This window comes from Convolutriloba macropyga, chromosome 10, assembly GCF_964194025.1.
Source record: "Convolutriloba macropyga chromosome 10, txConMacr16.3, whole genome shotgun sequence".
NCBI lineage: Eukaryota > Metazoa > Xenacoelomorpha > Acoela > Convolutidae > Convolutriloba > Convolutriloba macropyga.
In genome coordinates, this window is record NC_134477.1 from 18,274,051 (window position 1) to 18,294,044 (window position 19,994).

A 19,994-nucleotide genomic window follows, 5' to 3' on the forward strand; every position below is an offset into this window, starting at 1 on the left:
TGTGTGTGCTTGCGTGAGTGCGTGTGCGTGTGTGTGTCTGAGAGACAGAGAAAGAGAGAGAATGTGAGTGTGTGTGTGTGTCTGTGTGTGTGTGTGTGTGTGTGTGTGTGTGTGTCTGTGTGTGTGTGTCATATATGGTAAGAAAGTTGATTACTTCCGCAATTAACCTTGAAATATCTCTATATCTTTTTTATATCTTATACTTTTTTCATATCTGTCAATATTTCATGAGTCTGCCTTTTTGAGTTCTGGTGATAAAAAGTGTTTTCCACTTTAATTATTGCCAACTACAGACTTTACAGCCCAAGTTTACTTATTTTTTTGTTCACGACCTTGCATGTAAATTTAGATTAATTTCTTGGCTAAAGTACTCTAAATTGTACTCAACGTACATGATTTAATAGAGCACAAAACAACCTGACAAATGATCTCTACGTTTTTTGAAAGTACTATTTTACAGTCTACGTTTCATTTCGAGAAAAAATTATACCCTCAGCAGTTTTTAAATAATCTCCACTCTTGGTTTTCTACAGTTACGGTCAAATCCTTGAAATGAATTGTTCAACCAAGTTGCGTATCTTCATGTAATTTAATTTTTTGATGGGAACCCTGACCTTGCTCACAGTGAGTTTCAGCGCTGTACCATCGACTTTCAATTGTAACCAGTACTGTACCAGACAAATTGCAGTATAAATACTTTTGCCAGTTTGCCCAGAGTCGATTAAGAAACATCACAGTCAGCCCTTCTTCTTCACAGTCTCATTTACATTCTTGGTCAACACTGCACAGAATGTTTTACATTTCTCTCATCATCAGACTGTACATACAAAGAACATAGCAAGTTTTGAAAATTTCGAATAACTGACATCATGCTTAAAACTTTTAGTATGGCGATACCCTCAAAAGCTATTCTAGCTCCAACTATGTCATATATTGGTGCATTTACATCTTTGCAGTGAAGTCAGAGGCGGAGGCGGAGGTCGGAGGTCGGAGGTCGGAGGCGGAGGTCCGAGGCGGAGGTCGGAGGCGGATGTAGATGTGCGAGTCAGAAAGTTGTGGTGTAGTAGTGCTTGTGGCGGCGGTCGGAGGCGGAGGCGGAGGCGGAGGCGGATGTCGATGTGCGAGTCAGAAAGTTGTGGTGTAGTAGTGCTTGTGGTGTAGTAGTGCTTAGAGCTTAGTCTCCCCCTCCCCCAGCATAGTCTTTCTCATTTTAGCCCCCCCCCCAGCTTAGTGGTCAGGTACCCCCCAGCTTAGTTGTTTCACGTGGATTTGAATGAAACTGAAATGTTGGAGTCTTTGCCATTTTAGCCTCCCCCCTGGCTTAGTGGTCAGATAACCTATAGCCCCCCATCGTGGTAATTAATTCGTTTAATTTGATCTACTTATTTCAGGCGTTCACCCCCCCCCCCCCCCCCCACAGCCGGGTTCGATCATGAAGTGCATGTCGGAAGTTATTCTCTGGATCTGGACACGAGTCTATCAATCTCTGCGACCTACCTTCCGTTCACGTTGATGGACCTACATGAACATTATTCACACCAGCCATCCTGCTGGACATTGATGTCGGGAGAAGAAATTAGAGGTCGGAGACGTAGGTCGGAGGAGCCGCAATTCAAGGAGCCGCAATTCAAGGAGCAGCAATTCAATGAGCCGCAATTCAAATGGCCGCATTTCAAATTAGTTAGATGCATGCGACAAACTCAAAAACTATAAATCAAAATAATAGTTATAATCATAGTTTCAGAACCTATTAATTGAACTCTTACGCAGAACAAGTTCTGAAACTTGATATAAATTTATGTATATTGAAAACGCATGTATTTTTAATTACGATCAAAACAGATAGTGTGAGAGAGAGTGCCAACCTGTTTACCGCTAACATAATTACAAAAATTGTCAGTAATAATCAGAAGTTATTAATTTCTTTTTTTTGTATAATTGAACCAATGTAGTTTGTACTCATGTCAATAAGTATGACTTAATTATGACCTAATGGTCTTAATAGATGTTTTTTACTGATTTAAATTTTTAATCCAAGAGGGAACACATTTATACAAATGTACTTCTGGAAATATTTTTAAATCTTCAATTTGTTTCGAAGGACTAGTGTGTGTTTGGAAAAACATTATCATAAGCTTAAATACAATCTTTTCAAATGAATTGTAGATGTGAAACAGCAATATCATGTCCTATAGGAATCAATAGCCATGCAGACAGCAACCAGATTATTGAGTCATTGCTGCCATCAAAAGTTCAATTAGCTTTATAAATGCCAGAATGTTTAATAGTTAGAAAACCCGAGACGAAGAAAGCTTGAAAACAAATAACTGTTATGAAAACTTGAGTTGCCAAAAAAAGAAAAAAAATACAATTAGAATAAAATTGTATCACGATGTTTTCAAAGTAGAATTAACTTAGAACGTCAGTAAATATTGAGTAGTGATAGCATCGGAGACACTTCTAAGATAAAATCTGTTATGATACAATCTCTAACTGAGCATAAACCGCATCGAAGAAAATTCATTCAGTAAAATTCTTATCAAACCGAACAGGGAGCAATAATATTTGCATGTTCTATAGGGTAAGAAAGTAGATTATTTTTGAAAATAACTTTTTTTGATCTCCATGTATAAGTTTTTATAACTCATATTTTTTTAATCTGTCAATTTTAAGTACCTAATTGAGTTCTGGTGATAAAAAATGTTCTCCTTTTTATTTATCGTCAGTAATATATATTACAGTCCACATTTCATTAAATTTTTGTGCACAACTTCTGACGCCAAATCAGAATATTCTCTTAAGTGGATTACTTTTCGTATGTTATAAAATGTATTCTTATTGACTATGTGAATAACACTTGTTTTAAGTTTTGATTAGCTGCTCAATTGGCAAATTTGCTCGCTTTGACGGACGGCATTGTGACGGATGCAATGTCCCGATTGCTTTGACTTTGCTTTGAGCCGGCCCTGGTTTTGGCTGAACTGTTACGAAAAAGGATTGTTGCTGTTTTAGAAGACCGTTAGACGGCTGTCACTCGTGTGACAAAAGTTCGCTTCTGATCACCACAAACAATTTTTAGAGAAAGGGTAAAAGATATACAATTTCCTACTGAAGATATCATTGCCAGCAAGCAAGGTCTTATTACTCTTTGTGCTACCAGGTTCTGTGTTATTTCAATTTTGCTCAATGGTCTAAATTGGGCTCCTAATCTTAAGTCCTAAACACCGGTCGAACCGTCAAACTATATGTGTTGAGACAAAAGTCCCCACAGTCTCATCCTTAATATGTGCACCTTAATACTGGTAAAATCCTTGGGAATCACGACCACACTGGCCAAGTGGAAGCTGGACTCAGATGGACAACGGTACAATTGGCAATGTAGAGGATGCCGTCGTTTGATTCATAAACCTCCGGAGCTGAAATAAGAAACTTGTTTTTGCCCTTCCTAATTTGCCTTATTTCTTGAGCTATACCACACTCAAGTCTTGATTTAAGAGTTGGCAGTTTCAAGTTTCTACTCTTCTCGTTGGTTACAATTGTTCTGAAGTTAAGTTACAGAAAATCTCAACATCAACAATTGCAGTCAAATATACTCTATACATATCTAACCATTTTAAGGCATAACAAATTCACCATGAGCTATTTATGAGCTTATGAAGAATTATTGAAAGATTAATGTAAACATTACAAGAACAACTTGGCTAAATATCTTCCTTGATTGAGTAATTCAGATTTTGCCCAACTCAAACTGGTGCCAAAAAGGCCCTTGACTGTCGTTGATAAAACCCATCGATGACCTCGAGATTTGTTTTTTTGTTTGCGCAGCAATAGCATGAAAATCTGAATGGTACCAACATCGCCGGCCCTGTATTGCTTCCCGCGTTTTGTAGAATCGTCAACGAGCAACATTAGCTCACCGATTTCCGGTTGCTGTGCTTCCGTCTGATTCCATTTCGGTCCCGAGTTCCATTGAGGGACATATTCTCGGCACCATCTGCTCCATATCATCTCAGCGTCAACTTGTGATGCTTTGAAAATTTTCCTCATATCGGCATAATGCTCTGCCTTGGGAAAAAGAAATTGTTTGTGAAGATCTACCCAGAAAGAAATGGTATAGAGTAAGTGCTTCCACGTCCTTGGGATCATCACTAGCCACTGTTAAAGGTCTAGCATTTGCCGTCTGATCCACCAGGCACATCGTGGTATTGAGGGTTTCATCCGTCAAAGTTCGACTAGCTAGAAGGGATATGATGGCCTTCTTACAACTTCTTACTATTCCCTACCAAAATCCTCTGAAGTGAGGTGCTCCTGAGGGGTTGAACTTCCACACAACTTCCCGCTGCTTCCAGTTTCTGCATTTTTGTCTTTCTTCCAAGAAGCAAGACACTTTTACATCTCTCTTGCTGCTCCTACGAAGTTAGATCCATTATCACCTATGTTTGCATCGTCTGGCATTGAACCTCGTAATCGTTGATAAGCATGATTCCGTGTCCAAAGAATGCACCACTTCGATGTGTATCGTTCTTGTCTGAAAGCATGCGGAATAGCAACACAATCTTTTCACGGATATTCTGAGTAATTTGACTCAAACAATCCAAAGTAGTCCGTTTCAACATTGGCGAAAACAGGCAGTTCTCCGCTAACTCATTCTTTGGTTAGGTCTTCCATAATCGGCTGATAGCATTCTGCTTTCAATTTTCGACACTGAACGCACTGATTCTTAATGTTTCGTAAGAAATTTTTGAGTCCAGAGATCCAATATTGTTTCCAGTATTGCTGCACAATGCAGCGAATTTATTCTGTCTCCTCTTGATTTCGTTGAAGATGAGCATCTTCCAGAAACCATCTCACAGCTCTGTTTTTCGAAGAAAAGAGTAGAGGGTGTTTGCCATAAAATGATAATGTTGAATGTTTCAATAGTCCTCTTAATCGTATAAAACCATCGTTGTCCAGAAATGCAGCAAATTTGGCTTGCACAAGTTTTGACGAAATCTTGGTGCCATTTCGCAAGTGTTCATGAAGATCGGAAAACCTTTCTGTCTGCGCAAGTTTGAAGATTAGCATTTGTGCTTTCTGTAGATATTCGACTGTTACACGACATCCTTTTCCTTCTTCGAAATTTAGACAGTAAACCACTGTATTCTTGAGTTTCTTATGGACACCGAATCGACTTCAGTCGATTGGCTGCTCTTAAACCGTTGAAGTGAAGACATCGTTGTCTTCCATCTGTGCTTCGAGGTGCTCTTTTTTATGGACCTTTTTAATTTTGGCAGTTCATCAGGAGAATTCCATAGCCAAGACGGTCCGCTTAGCCATTCGCTATTAGTGAGTTCTCCAACTGACATTCCACGAGTTCCAATGTCCGCGGGATTGAGTACTCCTTTGACATGTCTCCATTGATCCATTGTCGATCGCTCAAGCATCTCTGCTACTCGATTTCCGCCAAAAGCCGGCTGCTTCTTGTAAGCGGATTTGAGATATTGATGAACTGTCAATGAATACGTCCAATGGTAAATCTCTTGGAATTATAGGAAAGTTTTTAGTCTGGATTCGATATCTTGCAGGAATCTGTCAAGCATCCTGCCGACTTTTAAATTCCGGAAAATTTTTCTAAGTTTTTTACTAACACAAACTGAAAGCCGAATTCATTGATTTTTACGTGAAAAATGATTAGCAGAATTGATTCCATTTGAAATTTTCAAAATACCTTTTGAGCGTGAAATCTTAAAAGAATTTTGCAAGTTTCCTGCAAGATTAAAAGTTCAAATACAAATTACCCACAAACAACAGCAAGCATCCCGAGCCATCCAAATCTTTTTTGGTTTAACGTCAATTTACTAAACAAACGCTTTTTGCTAACGGAAAGTAAGCCAGTAAATAATTAGCGGAGAATGTTTATAAATGTGTAAACATTTGACGTGTATAGCAAGTAAGCGACCGTATATAGCACAGTTGGTAAAACATTGAACTCTCCGTCACAGGGTCGCCGGTTCGAGCCCTCAACTATGACAAGGAAAATCGGTATTCCAATATGTATGGCGGAGCAACCAATAGTTTGATGGTTGAAATCAACCAAACCCCCACTACTTTAGGCAGATATCACCTGAACATAAAATTTTTAAAATAATTAAACGTACTTAATGGTTGTATTTGAGGGACAAAGCAGGACCATCATACTTGAACTGAATTCACCGATATTGGCCAGCAAGACACTAACAAGTTGTGACTTCCCTTTTTGGCGCCAGTTTTACTTAAAATGACTTATGTTGAACTTGATATCGGAACTTGGTATGGTTTTGACGCTTTATTGACATGCGATAGGTTGGATAAAGATCCATCTCTTGAATCTTATTGTTTCTTACAGCTTGAATTAAGATTTCTAGTCTTCCGTTCTAATTATTCGAGTTTTTTTCAATCCAAGATATATTGAGACTAAGCTGTCATGTGGACAGAATTAAAATAAAAAAAATTGGCAAACTTCAATTCTTCACTCACTTTTCTTAAAATAATTTTATTGGAAGTCCTAAGATGTACTAGACAACAACGGAAAGATTTGCATAGGTTCATCAATAACTTCTAAATAACCTTAATCGGTCTTTGATTTATAAGACGAGGTCATGAGGTCAAAATAAATAAGGCAAAACAAAAGGAATCAAATTAAGTTTGCGAAAACACCTAGTCAAAGTCATAAAAAACATGAACTTTTCTCTGAAGACATAATAAATATTCATTCGGCCCCATTTTGTCCTTTCGCTGTAAATATGAGCGGTCAATAACTGACTACAAATCGTTTTGGTCAGAAATCAACATAAAGTGAAAAAGTATTTTGAAAAGGACCGCGCCCCTAAATAATCCGAACAGTTTTTCATTGTTAGAAACCAAAATGAGTCCAAACTGAGTCCCAGTTTTCATGAGCAATCAACACAAATAGTAAATTATTCTATACGTTTGCAAAAAAGATCAATTAGCTAACAAAGATTTCAATAAACCAAGAAAATGACTTATTTGTTAAAATTATTTTGTTTTTGTTTTCGAGAAAACGGCAAAATTTCAGTTGCAAAAGACTCTTGTAGTAAACAAAAATACAACTACTTTTATTGCAGTTGTTTTCGAAGATTTTGACCGTGCACGTTAAGTCTCCAATATTTTTGACAAAGTGGCATTGATAGCGTATTTGGAGCCGGTTTTGATTAAAAAGGTATGAAACCTGAAATTTTAGCAAAAATATTAGCAAAAAGACTCGGATAAAACCAATCGACAAGCTTTTTCTATCTTTTAAGGTAAGACCATTAACATTGTTGCTGACAATTTTTACAATTTTAACAATTCCGTCCACTATTCACAAAAATTGAAACGTCGATAACTTTCTTCAGAACACAGAAACCAAAAAAAAAACATTTTCATTCCATACGGGCTTTCTAATGATACTAGTCTCAACTCTCTACGATGAATATATCCAGCGACGATAATTGACCGATCAAAAAAACCAATCTGAGTATATACTTCCTTCCCCTACAAGTGCGTCTGAAAAAAATTGTTTGCAACGACAGAATTAGATCAAGGGTTGCTTTCAAATGTCTGTCAATAAGAGTAAAATGTACCATAAAAAGTCTGGCATTTAATAATTACGTCAATGAGTGCACACGTAAACTGCAAAAACTGCACATAATTACAAGAGAGCATCTGATTGGCTGTTTGTTTTGATGCACCTTACCAGCTTGTTTGTTCTAACTTTCAGCTTTTAATTCTTTTTAGAATACATGGTCACGATATGCTAATCGATAAGTTGTCTTCAATCATTATTTTTACTTTGAACACAAATATTGTTATTGAAATGCTCAAATGCTCATTCGATTTTTTTTAACTGATTATGGAATTTTGAGACATTATTAGTCATTAGCCATATTAGCTAAATTAGGCCTTTTTTTGAGCTTCTATAAGTTATTCTTTTGGATCAAACCAATTAGTGATTTCATTCGAAGAGTCTTAAAATTAAGCAATTAATTTTTTGAACAATTTTTAAGTTTCGTCTGCTAGATTTTCAATGAGTTTTTTTCCGTCTAAGCTGCCAGCTGTCTGATTAGTAGTTAGTATTACCACATTATAACTCTATTAATCATAAACTGTTTATTGTCTGAAAAAATCAGCAAATCATCGCACAAGATGTTTCATACACAATTCTGTTTTTATTTATCGATTGTGGCCTATTTGTTCACGGGACCGATAGAATCAACCAATCATGATCTAGAAGAACCCTTCTTGTTCCCTTTCGGACCCGCACACAACGATACATTCAACCCAAAAATTTCAGATCATTGTTCGAGTTATCAGAACCTTACTTATCCCTTGAAGTTCGGAAATGTGACATTTTCTCCAGGGGGCTTGAGTGTGTGTATGCATGGCTATGTCATTTTAGCATCACCTATTGATACTGTTTTTATATCCCCGTTCTATCTAGGTATCGATACAAATGATCAATTTTTTGATCAAATGTGTAACTACAATTACAATGACGGTTTCTATAATTACTATTACGAAAACGGCAATTTTGAAAACAACTTTGCTGAAAAGGCTTGTGTTCTGTGGCGTGCAAACACAACTGTTAATTTTACTTTAAATTTCAACGAAAATTACATTTATAATGAAACTGTTCGAAATAAGATCATTGAATGGGAAGAAAAAACATTCACAGCCAGTACTTTCGATCTATTCTACGACGACTACATTTCCAGACTTGTTTTTGGAAAACAAACAACCAAATATGTCAATCTAGCCAACAATATCTTCAAGCGGGAACTAAGTTCATCTGATAAAATGCTGGCCCAAGAGTTGATTCGTGAAAAGATTGACAACTTTACAACACAATGGGGATTTGTGGCGACCTGGTACAAAGTCGGGCGTTCGAATCGGGTTGACGCTTTTAACAGTTTTCAGGCAACCATTTTGTGTGGATTTGTTGACGCTGTTAAGAGGTGCTTTGTCATGTTCGATTACTTCCAACTAGAGTGGCTTTTGTGGGATTTTAGAGACATTTTTGCAGATGCGGGATTCCAGAACGAAAAAGGTATGTCATGATAATAAACTAAAACTAGATTCTCTTATTGGTACAAGTACTTGAAAAGTCCTATTGTGTAGTGGTTTTTTAACGTCCCTACATGAATCCTTCTATTAGTTTTGCAAACCGCGCGAAAATGACATGGTGCTGTTCTAGAATCTTATTAAAACAATTTCTCTTGATAACTAGGTCTCTTAGGTCTTTGTTATATTTATGGCAATCAAGATGACTTGAGGGGGAGGGGGTCTCTCATTGTACTTTCTTATGAAGTTACAGTTGCAATGCATTTTGAGTTAATTTTTTTTGCGCGCACGTGTCACTTGTTGTTCTTATTTTTGATTGTATGATTCGATTTAGCAAAAGAATTAATGATTCTAACTATTCGGTGGCAAAACAAGCAAACAAACAATTCACGGCAAAAATATTACTGTCGATATCAACTCATGCGGAAAACAAACATTTTATTAGTTAACATTTATAGAAAAAATGCTGAAATTTCTTAAATCAGATACCTTAAAAAGAGTTAACCCCGGTGGAGAATTTTGTGTTTTTGTGTTTGCAGCGATATAGAGATCATATAAAATGACACAGAGACTATAACGTATATAGTACAATACTTGTATGAAACTAAGGAAATTATATTGTATTGTTACCAGAAAATCATATATGATCTAGTACTGTTATCAAGAAATCTGAATTAAAATTGCCTTTTTTTTGTTTGAATATAATATAAAGAGTCATATTTGATATCATACAGATTCTAACATATAATATTCTAGTAAAATACTTGCATGAAAATAAAGAAATCACATATGATTTGTTTATGATTACCAAGAATTCACATGAATGATTTCTTAACTGTATGATTCCAGGTCATGCATCCAGGCCCCTCAATGTTTGTTTTTTATCGTGTTTTTCTTAATCCGAAAAGTCTCCACGATCCAATCCAACAAATTCCAACCTACGATTGAACCTATACATATGTTTTTTGCGAAAGGAGCGTGCGATCTAAATTAGAGGTTTCAAGGTGAAGCCTCTATGTAAGGCACAAGCATTTATCTATTTTTGATACGACTTAACTTTTTAGCCAATGAAAACAAAATTTGGTCGCTCAAAATCTTAAAATAAATAAGCTACAAAGTCAACTAAAAGAGTCCACAACTCGTGACAACCGTATACGAAATCATTTTTGTCGGTTAATGTTTTTTGTTCAGCATTTGACCTCGATTGCTGTATAGCAAACTTTCAAAGCTATCCCAAAGAAAAAAAAACATGCACATTCTGTCTGGAAAAAAAATTGTACGATTCATACACATATGATCTTTAAATCACAAACAAAAAATATGCAAATTACACACGGCTATGATTATTATAAAATAAGTAGTTTCATTACGAAATTTTCTGTGTTCTCTAATCCGCGATTTCAAATTCAAATTTGAATACCAAGATGCAAAGAAGTAGGGTGAAAATTTTTTTCGAGTAGAAAATGTGGACCAATAGCAGAGGCAAAAAGTTAAATCAATTTGAAACTAATTGGCTCCAAAACCTCGCTCAGGTCTTTTTTGCATTATTTGGTAACCGTGAAACTTTCTAGCCGAATGTATTTGCTGACCAGTATGAAAACTTCGTAAAAATTCATTTTCTTGGCAAACTAAACATTATGAGAATCGCCGATATGAGCAACAGAATCAGCAAAGTTTTTTAAAGATAAGTACTCTTAAATTTCGACTGATTTTAGCATCCTTGTTATCCGTGTTTGTTTTGCTTGCAGTTTCATATACTAATATAATATATTGAATGATAGGTTTCACGAATGTATTGAAAACTCTTATCATTTGTATTGGATTCGGTAATTTTCGAAGCCTGTAAATTGAATGTCCCACACTATCTTCGAAGCGTTTGATGTGTTTACAAAATTTTATAATGCTGTCTATCGTCATTCCTAAATATTTCATTGATTTTACGTTTTCCAAAGTTTCTTTGCCAATTTTTTGTAAGGCAGTGTAGAAAATAGAGTTTTTAAAGTAAACTTTGATGACAAATATGATGCTAATGAGGTAACTTTTATGTACTAAAAAAGCGTGTAATCGAGTGAAAATGACACTTGGCAACAAATTTATCACATTACTGTCCAGCTCCTAGATAGGAGCTACTCAATTACCGCACCATTACAAAATCCCGAATTGAATTCCCAACGATACGTAATTCTTTAGGACTACAGCAAGCTTTCATCAGGTGTAAAAGAAACAAAAGAACAATAACAGAAATTTATCGTTTCGAAAAACCTTATTGCTTATTTTTTTCTCTGCCCGTAAGTTCTTGGTGTAATTTTTTGGATATAACTTGAAAAGTGTACTGTTTCAAAAACTCCTTCCTCATATTCCAAAGGCAAGATTTCCTTCTCATATCTCTACCAAACAATTTTTCATAGCGGGAAATCATACATAATTCTTTTTTTTTTCAAAAAAAAAAACTGCTGAATAAAAACTTTTGGGTTGATTTTTCATGTAAAAATAGGAAGTTTCCTTGATCCTCGATTCCCTTATTACCAATATTTACATTTTTTTTACTGTATACAACTGTAAAAACACTCATTGCCTCCATTAGCAATCTACACCTTTTGTGATGCATTTTCTGCTATTGAACTAAAAAACTACCTTTATTGACTTTTACCCTTCTGCTATTAACCATTTTCTACTACCAATTCCCTTCTTGCTACAAATAGTTATACTCTCATACTTTTTAACACTCCCTATAAATCCCTGTAACACGCTATAATTAAAAAAAAACTCTGAAGTCACATTTTAATTCGAAAAATTCTTTTCAAAAACTGTTCAATGTTCAATTGGCTATGTCAATATCGTGTGTATCAAAGTCTTTCTTATTTTAATTTGGATAAAATAAACATTTGATTCTCATTTTTTTAATTACCTTTTCTTAAATCTTAATTTTCTTTGCAACTTTCAGACTTTTCTCGCACATGCAATGAATTTTTAAGTAAAAGATAGTTGGATTTTAGGCAAAAAAATCTAGTGAAGAAAAATTTAGCAACTCTAATTTCAAAAACCAAGAACAATCTAGACTGATAAAGAGAATCTGGCGTTGGAATTGGACATTTTGAGATTGACTGTATAAATATATTTTAATATTATAGGCGAAATTGGTCTACACCGAAAACAAAACAGATTCAAGTTCTCCCAAATGTTACAATTTAATAAGTGATTTTTCATTTCAACAATTTTAATTATTTTACAAATCTCACTCATCAATCAACAGAGGGGCTATAACTAAGCAAAATTTTCTGGAAGCAATAGGACTGAGAGTTACAATCAACTTGAAAGATTTTACAATATAGTTATCAAGATAGACCAGCCCAAAGAATTATCAATTAATCTTTATGTTAAAAGTTCTAGAGAAATTTAAAAACTAATAGGATGAATTTTCTCCTAATTATGTTTCTAAAGTCAAAGAAGAATTGCCATTTTATATACAAAACCCTGTACTGAGCTTCCAGAGTAGATGAGAGCTGGATCAGAGACCTTCCTCCAGAGTAAGAAATCAGTAATTATTGGGTTTAGGCTTGGAACAGTTTTTTCCATTGTAGTTTTTCTCTGGTGCTAGTTTTCATAGAGTTGAGGCCAAAGTATGTCTACACTGAAGTTGCACTTGACAGAGTTGACCGCAGTGTAATTCTATCCTGGAAGTACACCTTACAGAGTTGACCACAGAGTAGATGTTCATTACATCTAATGATTCCCAATAAACCCACTAGGATTCCTGAATATCTTATTGAAAAAACAAATTAATGTTTTTTCCTGTTAGAAAAAGTGATGGCAATTGCATTTCCCAAAATTCCTACAATGAATTTTTACAAATACTTTTTGTTCCTGATATATCAGAATCTTAAATTTTTCCTTCAAGAAATATTGTAAAAATTCTGGAACAACTGAGGTGACTGAGATCTCACAAAACTTGCTGACTAGTTTTATTGAAGTTACTGAAGTACTGTTTTGCAGTTTTTTTTCTTCGTGTCAGAATTCTTATATGTTGTCTCTAGCGTGACTCCATCACTCATGTTTTTTTGTATATTCTGTAGTCTTTTTTTGTAAATTTTAATATGATTATTTGATTATTTAATAAAAAATATTTCAATCAAAAGATGAAACAAGATTGCATACAGCTGTGTTTAGTAATGCTTACTTTTATTCTCCTAGCTAAAAGTAAACAAAATTGATACACGCGACTATATTTTTAACAGCAAAAACTCTCTTGAGACAATATTTTTTAGAAAAGACCATTGCTCGACTTAATTTATTTTTTAGGTTAAGGTTCATACAAAACTGAAAGTATTTTTGGTTTGGCTGGTCAAAAATAACATTGCTGGTCAAATTAGTCAATGATAATAGTAATAGCCTTTGCAACGATAATTATTCACTTCGTAAACAAATAATTTTTCTACAAATGAAACGCCTGAAGACGCATCTTATGGTCTAATGGTGATCTTTCTGGTGCTCTTCTTTATATGCATTGATCAAGTGTGTAAGTGCTCTATTTATTCTGTAAAGACACCAGTAAAAAATTTAATATTATTATATTATTAAACAACATTGCTTAAGTTTGGTTGTTTTGTGACAGTTATTGGCTGATGCAATGTGTCGAAATTTTAACCATGATCATTGAGTAATTCGATCTGTCTCTTTTATCCAAATAAGAAAACTTATTAACAAATAAGAAAACAAATAAGAAAACAAATAAGAAAATTAACTGTCTATATCCGGCATCTTTACAATCTTATTAAAGTATGTTTAATTGTGACGGGTGGTCCAGTTATAATTCAGCGACCTAGTGAAACGAAACTTGAAATACATTGATAGGAGCTTCTTAAACATTCTTGTTGATATATGTACAATTCCTCGGATGCATTTCAAGAAATTATGCATATGACCAGGATTATATCAAGTTATTTCAGGAAATATGATGTAAACTGAGCTCAACAAGATCTTTTTGAGCCATCCCGAGTTTTGCCAGGAACAACTTGATCTTGGATGTCTTGACAGGATGTATCAAGTCTCGTTTCCTGGGTACGCAAGCAATTAATAGCGCAAAAAATCAAACTAGTTTGTTCAGGCATGGTTATAAAAAATTGTTCAACTAGGGGCCCTGCTCAAAATAAGACTCCTTCAGAAATGTACCTTCCTTAAAACACGGTTTTCACAGGTGAACGCGTGGAGCTACCGTTTTCTGGAACTAGAGAAGTGAGAAATTTGTGGGTGTACTCCAATTTCGATCAATCTAAATATCCTGGGTTGTGGCTTTACGAAGTGAACCAGGATCCACAGAACGAGAAACCTTTCGCTTTCCCCGTCGACAGATTCCCTATTGAAAACCTGGATCTAAAAACTATTTGCAGTGGACCTTTGGTTCCAGACATTGCGCCAATTTACGAGAATAGTTTGTTCAACATATCAAACTGTATTTTGCCATCACATGACAAAGTATCTTTCAAAATTGTCGGACAATTCACTTCCTCGTTCGCTGCGTCTTATGACGAAGATATCGAAGTTCTACGTTGTCAATTTCGATGGTTTGAAGCAGAACCAGTTGCAATTTTTGTGCAACTTGATGACGTCACGATACCAGGCCACTTCACAGCGTACTTTGTGGACTCCACAAGCTTGAGTGACGTCAGAAGTATTGGAGTTGAAGTTAACGATGATTTTACAGTGATTACTTTGAATTTTTCCGAGTGTATTGGCAATCTGAGCAGTTTCACTGCAAATTACGTAGAAGCAAACTCGAGTAAGTCTGTCTATTGAATTCATCCACTTTGAACCAAAATTTTAACAGAAATAACGGAGACTTCTTCCCTTACCGGAATAGTCCCTTCAACTTTCAATAAGTCTTCCAATTTTACTGGACCCGGTAGAATGTTTTTTTATGCTAAATGTTTATTAGAACAATTTGAGTGATATGGGATTGAGTAAAACGGTACCAAACTCAGCATCTTGTCCTAATGAGATTTGCTTTCTGGTTATTAGTTTCGTTGTATCAAGTTTCATGGGTTACCAAATTGGTAAGGGTTTGGGTATTCTTAATTTGTTTCATTTATCAAACAATGAATGGGCAGTTGAAAACTTCAGCAACAAACTTTTATTTTATTTTTTTTGTACTATGATAAGCTCTGCATAGTGCAACTCGCATAAAAATTTGTTTTAAATCAAAATGAGATCTTGTTGTGACTTATTTTGTTGAGTGAAAACCATTTTTAACCGATACAAGGGACGGAGTGTCGAAAAATTACAACTTGTAAAAAATATTTCAAGATACAAAAAAATTCAATAACTTGTCTATTTGATTTATTGCGTTTACTGGTATCTTTTAAAAATGTACCTTTTAATAACCATTTAACATAAACTTTGAAAAGAATATACACTGAATTAACAGGGTTTCAGGGTAAAACCGTCAAATTTTTCATGAATTATTATCTGAATCGAAGTTTCAAAGCTTTTTAATTGCATAATGTGTTTAAGAAATGTGCTGCATACTGTGAAATGTTGTTCTCAGTGTTCTAAATACAATGAAACGCACTAATTTCAATTAACAATTACAATTTTAACAACTTAAAATAAGTTTCAGGAAATAAGTTCAGCGCAATTATGTCACATTTTAAAATAATTTTAAGGTTTTTTCACAGCTGTTTAAACTTAAATTTAGCAACCATCCACACATATTTTTCTTGACTTAATCTGGAAGGCGACATGGTTTTTACTATTTGTTGAACTGCTGATTAAACTAATGTGAAGATTTATCCCGTCTTCGAAAAGAAGAAGAATCCTAATATCATAACAACAATTTTCATTAAAAGTCCACCTGAAGAAATACTTCTTTCTGTCAGTAAAAGTTTTGGGAAACCACTACTCCTCCTTCAGTCGTAATAAAATCAACTAACTCTTTGAACCTCTTTTTAGTGGTAGAAAAATTGATAGACCGGTGAACAGACAAAACAGTCCCAGACAATACAGTCCTGGACAAAACAGTCCCAAATAGCAAAATATTCTTAGACAAAACAGTCCCAGACAAAATAACCCAAGAAAACAGACAAAACAGTCCCAGACAAAATAGTCCGAACTAAAGATAGAATCAAACATGCGCACATCAATTAAGAGAGAAACCCCTTAAGGTATTCATATGATTGTATTTCTTTGAACAAAAATAAGCTGATTACAACATAGTTTCTGACTAATAATGTATTTTTAAACAAGTTTTTAGTTTAGTCCTAATCCATATCAATTAAAAACAATGCATTCAGAAGCTTAACTTATAGATTATGTTTCTTAATTCTTTGTAGATGATATTTACATTGTTTCAATATTTTATTTGGGACTATTTTTTTCTTGGACCGTTTGTCTGTTTTATTGGGACTGTTTTGTCTGGGACTGTTTTGTCCGGACACGGATAGACCTGGTTTGGAAATATAGTACTCAGAAATAACTCTCTCAAGTACAGTGAGGCTCTATATTATCGAATTTCATCATAAACATCTTTTATAATGAAAAATTTTTATGGCGTAGAAGCTGAATCTTTTGATACTTTTTGCGCCAAAAACAATTTATAAACTCTCTAGGGTAAATACGTAATAAACTCTTAGGTGTCAACATGAATTACTTTTTTTTGTTGTCAAATTTGTTACGGAGTGAATAAGCGAGAATATTATCCAATCACAATGGAGCAAATCTAAGCGTTTAAAATAAGAATAAAAGCTTTCTAATATACGCAGAAAGCTCCGAAAATGTCAGTTGAACCTAATTTTAGGTAAATAAAACCACGATATGTATCAATTACGGTGGTTTTTGGCTTAAGATTTCTAGGTTTTCTGATATCAGTTGACCGAATACGAACCGATTTTGACGTCAATAACATTAGACAAGAAATCTGCTAAATGAGCGTCGAAAAAAACCTTGCCGACTAAGAATTCTTGTAGCAAGCGCAGATATAATTTTACATTAGACGTTAATGCAGATTCGTTGTTCAGATTAATATTGATTTGTACGTCTTTGGAGCTTATACGTTGTGACCAATAATATGTTGCGTTATATGTGAATCCACGTTCGAACTACTGATTGTTTTTGGGTATTATCAGAGTTTCATTGGTACCGCGACCCGGGAACGAGCCAGGGACCCTTAGATGAGTTTAACCGAAGAAACTACTATACTTAATGGCATTAAAATAAAACGGAGCAAACCCTGTTGTCAACATGAATTACTTTTTTCATTGTCAAAATCATTCAAATTTAACACAAAATGGTCTTCATGTTGTGTCTTCTTCCTATTTTTTGACAGGTTTCAAAACTCAAAGGCCGTATTCTCCGATTATAATAGGAAATTTCAGGACAAAAGTCATGTTCGTTTCAGGATCATTAACTGTGAGAACACACCCGTTGTCGGGAGCTCTGATTGTCGAATACCAAATTGAAGAGGAGGACTTTGAAGGAAACATTCAATTCAAGGCCACAGGCGGTAATTTTTTTTTAAAAAATGGAACGCGTAGTGTTAAAGATAACCAGTTTTATAAAACCCTGGTTATCAATCATTTCAATTAATCTTTGCGATTCAGAATTCATTGATATTATCCGATATAAACAGAACTAGGATGTTGCAACTCCTCTTGCCAAACTATATTCATATATTCAATGCAACTAAAATTTCGCCAGATGAGGTTTCGAAATCTCGAGTCAAGTGTTTTTGAGCATTAACAGGATTTAAAGTATCCTCATAATTTGTTATTTTTAAGCTCAATGTTACTCTATCGCGATACTCAAGTTGAGAGACAGTTCAAATGGAGGAGCCTCGTGTGAAACGTGGTATCAAGAAGAAGAGAAAAATGACTACGACACTTGTGAGAAAGAACTGGCGAGATGGTACGGATGTCCTCGACAGATTGCAGAAATATTATTCGAGGGAGAACTGAGAAGTGACTCCTTTTGGGCAGAGAGGGAAGTTGATGTTGGACTAAATGGTTGGGAATACGACATCTGCTGCAATCCCCATGATTCAGAAACGAGAAGATCCCTTGATGTCATCCATTATTGCGATGCTGATAGATGTTCTTACAATCAGGGTGCAGATTTTTGCATTCGCTCGCCGAGACATGCTTGCCGGGCTAACATTGCAGGGAATGAAAGGATAGTTTTTTCCATTATTGCCTGAAATCAAATTTATCAGTAAATTTTTCCTTTCGATTGTAGGACAATTACAGAAAAGTAACAAGGTTTCTAAAAAAGATAGTACGCCGCAGTGTTCTCAGAACTTTTATCGTGTTAGATCTGACAAATTTCTGACCAAAACCATCTTTCTAATAGGCTGTAAGGGGATCCATCTTTTTATCAGATCTGATAAGACTTTTGTCAGATCTTGCAGTAAAAACTCCTCTTACAAGACCTTACACGATAAAAATTTTTTATCAGAACTTACAGAAAAATAATTCCCTTTTAGCGGATATTACACAATAAAAAAGTTTGCCTGACAAAAAAGGTTTATCGTGTAATATCTTATAAGATCCTGTAAGATAAGCATTTAAAAAAACTATGACTCATCTTTTTGGTGAGATTTTTGTCAGATATTATACAATCAAAAATTCTTCGTATAAGATAGCGTATTCTTCCTATATGTATGGAATACTCTTCAAATTGAAGACATTTCAGAGCTGCTATCAAGCAATAGCCAAAAACCTACAGCATGCAACACTTAAGTGTCAGCATGCAACAAAGAGAAAAATTTCTTAGATCGTTTTTTGAGATTTATAAGATATTGTGAATAAGGTTATTCGAGTACGAGGGGCTTTTTCTTAAGCGGCGATTATCAAAATAGGCTGAAAAACAACTTTTTTAAAAGACCAAACTATCTTATACTGCTAATTTGAGCCATAGTACCTCGTTGAGACTCAGAAAAAAAACTGCCACCAAAATATGATAAATGCACATTTTTCGTTTCATAATTGGTTAGTTGACCGATTATTTTTTACTTTCAAGTTATACGGCAATGTTAAAACCATTGAAACATGTCTTATCAGAACTTACCCGATAAACATTTTGCTTTAAGTGAAATTTTATCGTGTAAGATCTCATAACATACTTATCAGATCTCATAAGATAACAATTCAGCAAAATGAAATTATTATTTTATAAGATCCGATAATTATCTTATCAGATCTTACACGATTAAAATTCACGTAGAGCAGAATTTTTATCATGTAAGACCAGATAAAATTTAACACGATAAAGATTTTTGATCAACATATCACGTCCTACACGAAAAAAATACAGAATCACTGGGGCTATAGCTTCATTATTTGGGTTCTAAGGTGTATAAATATTACAAAAATGATTGAGTTTTTTGCAGATTGATGATTCAAAAAATTTAAAACCAGAGAGATTAGTTAACCAGTGAAATGAAACTTGAGGGAGCCTCTCGAGAAATTCAACATTTAGAACCTCTTCATAAAAACTGCGCTACCTTATCAGAAACTTAGAAAACTGAAGCATTGGTACCCTTAATCATGGGAGTGTCTGTTTTCTAGTCCAGATGTATCAATTAATTTTTTGAGCACGATTTGCTAAATTTTTTTGCGCAATGAAAGTTATTAAAATAATTATTGTTCTGCAGAAGTTATATAATGTGCTGGTTTGAAGCTCATATTGGTGGTTTTGCGGAACTTAAATGCTTTATTTGTTGATATCGTTCCTTAAAACTCACAACATCGCAAGATTGTTGGTGTTTTCTCAACAAGTGCCATGGCAAGATTATAATACCAATTTTGGCATCTTTTGCGTTTGGTTTCACCGGGTAACTGCTTTTCTTGGATGTGGCGGCTCTAATTTTTTGAACCTCTTAAAAATTACAAAATGTAGTACGGCGCCGTATAAGGCCATATCAAATTTTG

At 34.7% G+C, this 19,994-nt stretch overlaps 1 protein-coding gene across 1 annotated transcript; it reads left to right on the forward strand.

Annotated features, from left to right (window-relative positions):
• Window positions 1-8,814: 8,814 nt before the first annotated feature.
• Window positions 8,815-18,262, forward strand: LOC142347945 (uncharacterized). The gene is made up of 4 exons (XM_075399110.1): window positions 8,815-9,064; window positions 14,273-14,854; window positions 17,468-17,572; window positions 17,847-18,262. The coding sequence occupies exons 1-4, from the start codon at window positions 8,815-8,817 to the stop codon at window positions 18,260-18,262; spliced, it is 1,353 nt and encodes a 450-aa protein (XP_075255225.1).
• The last annotated feature ends 1,732 nt before the right edge of the window (window positions 18,263-19,994 follow it).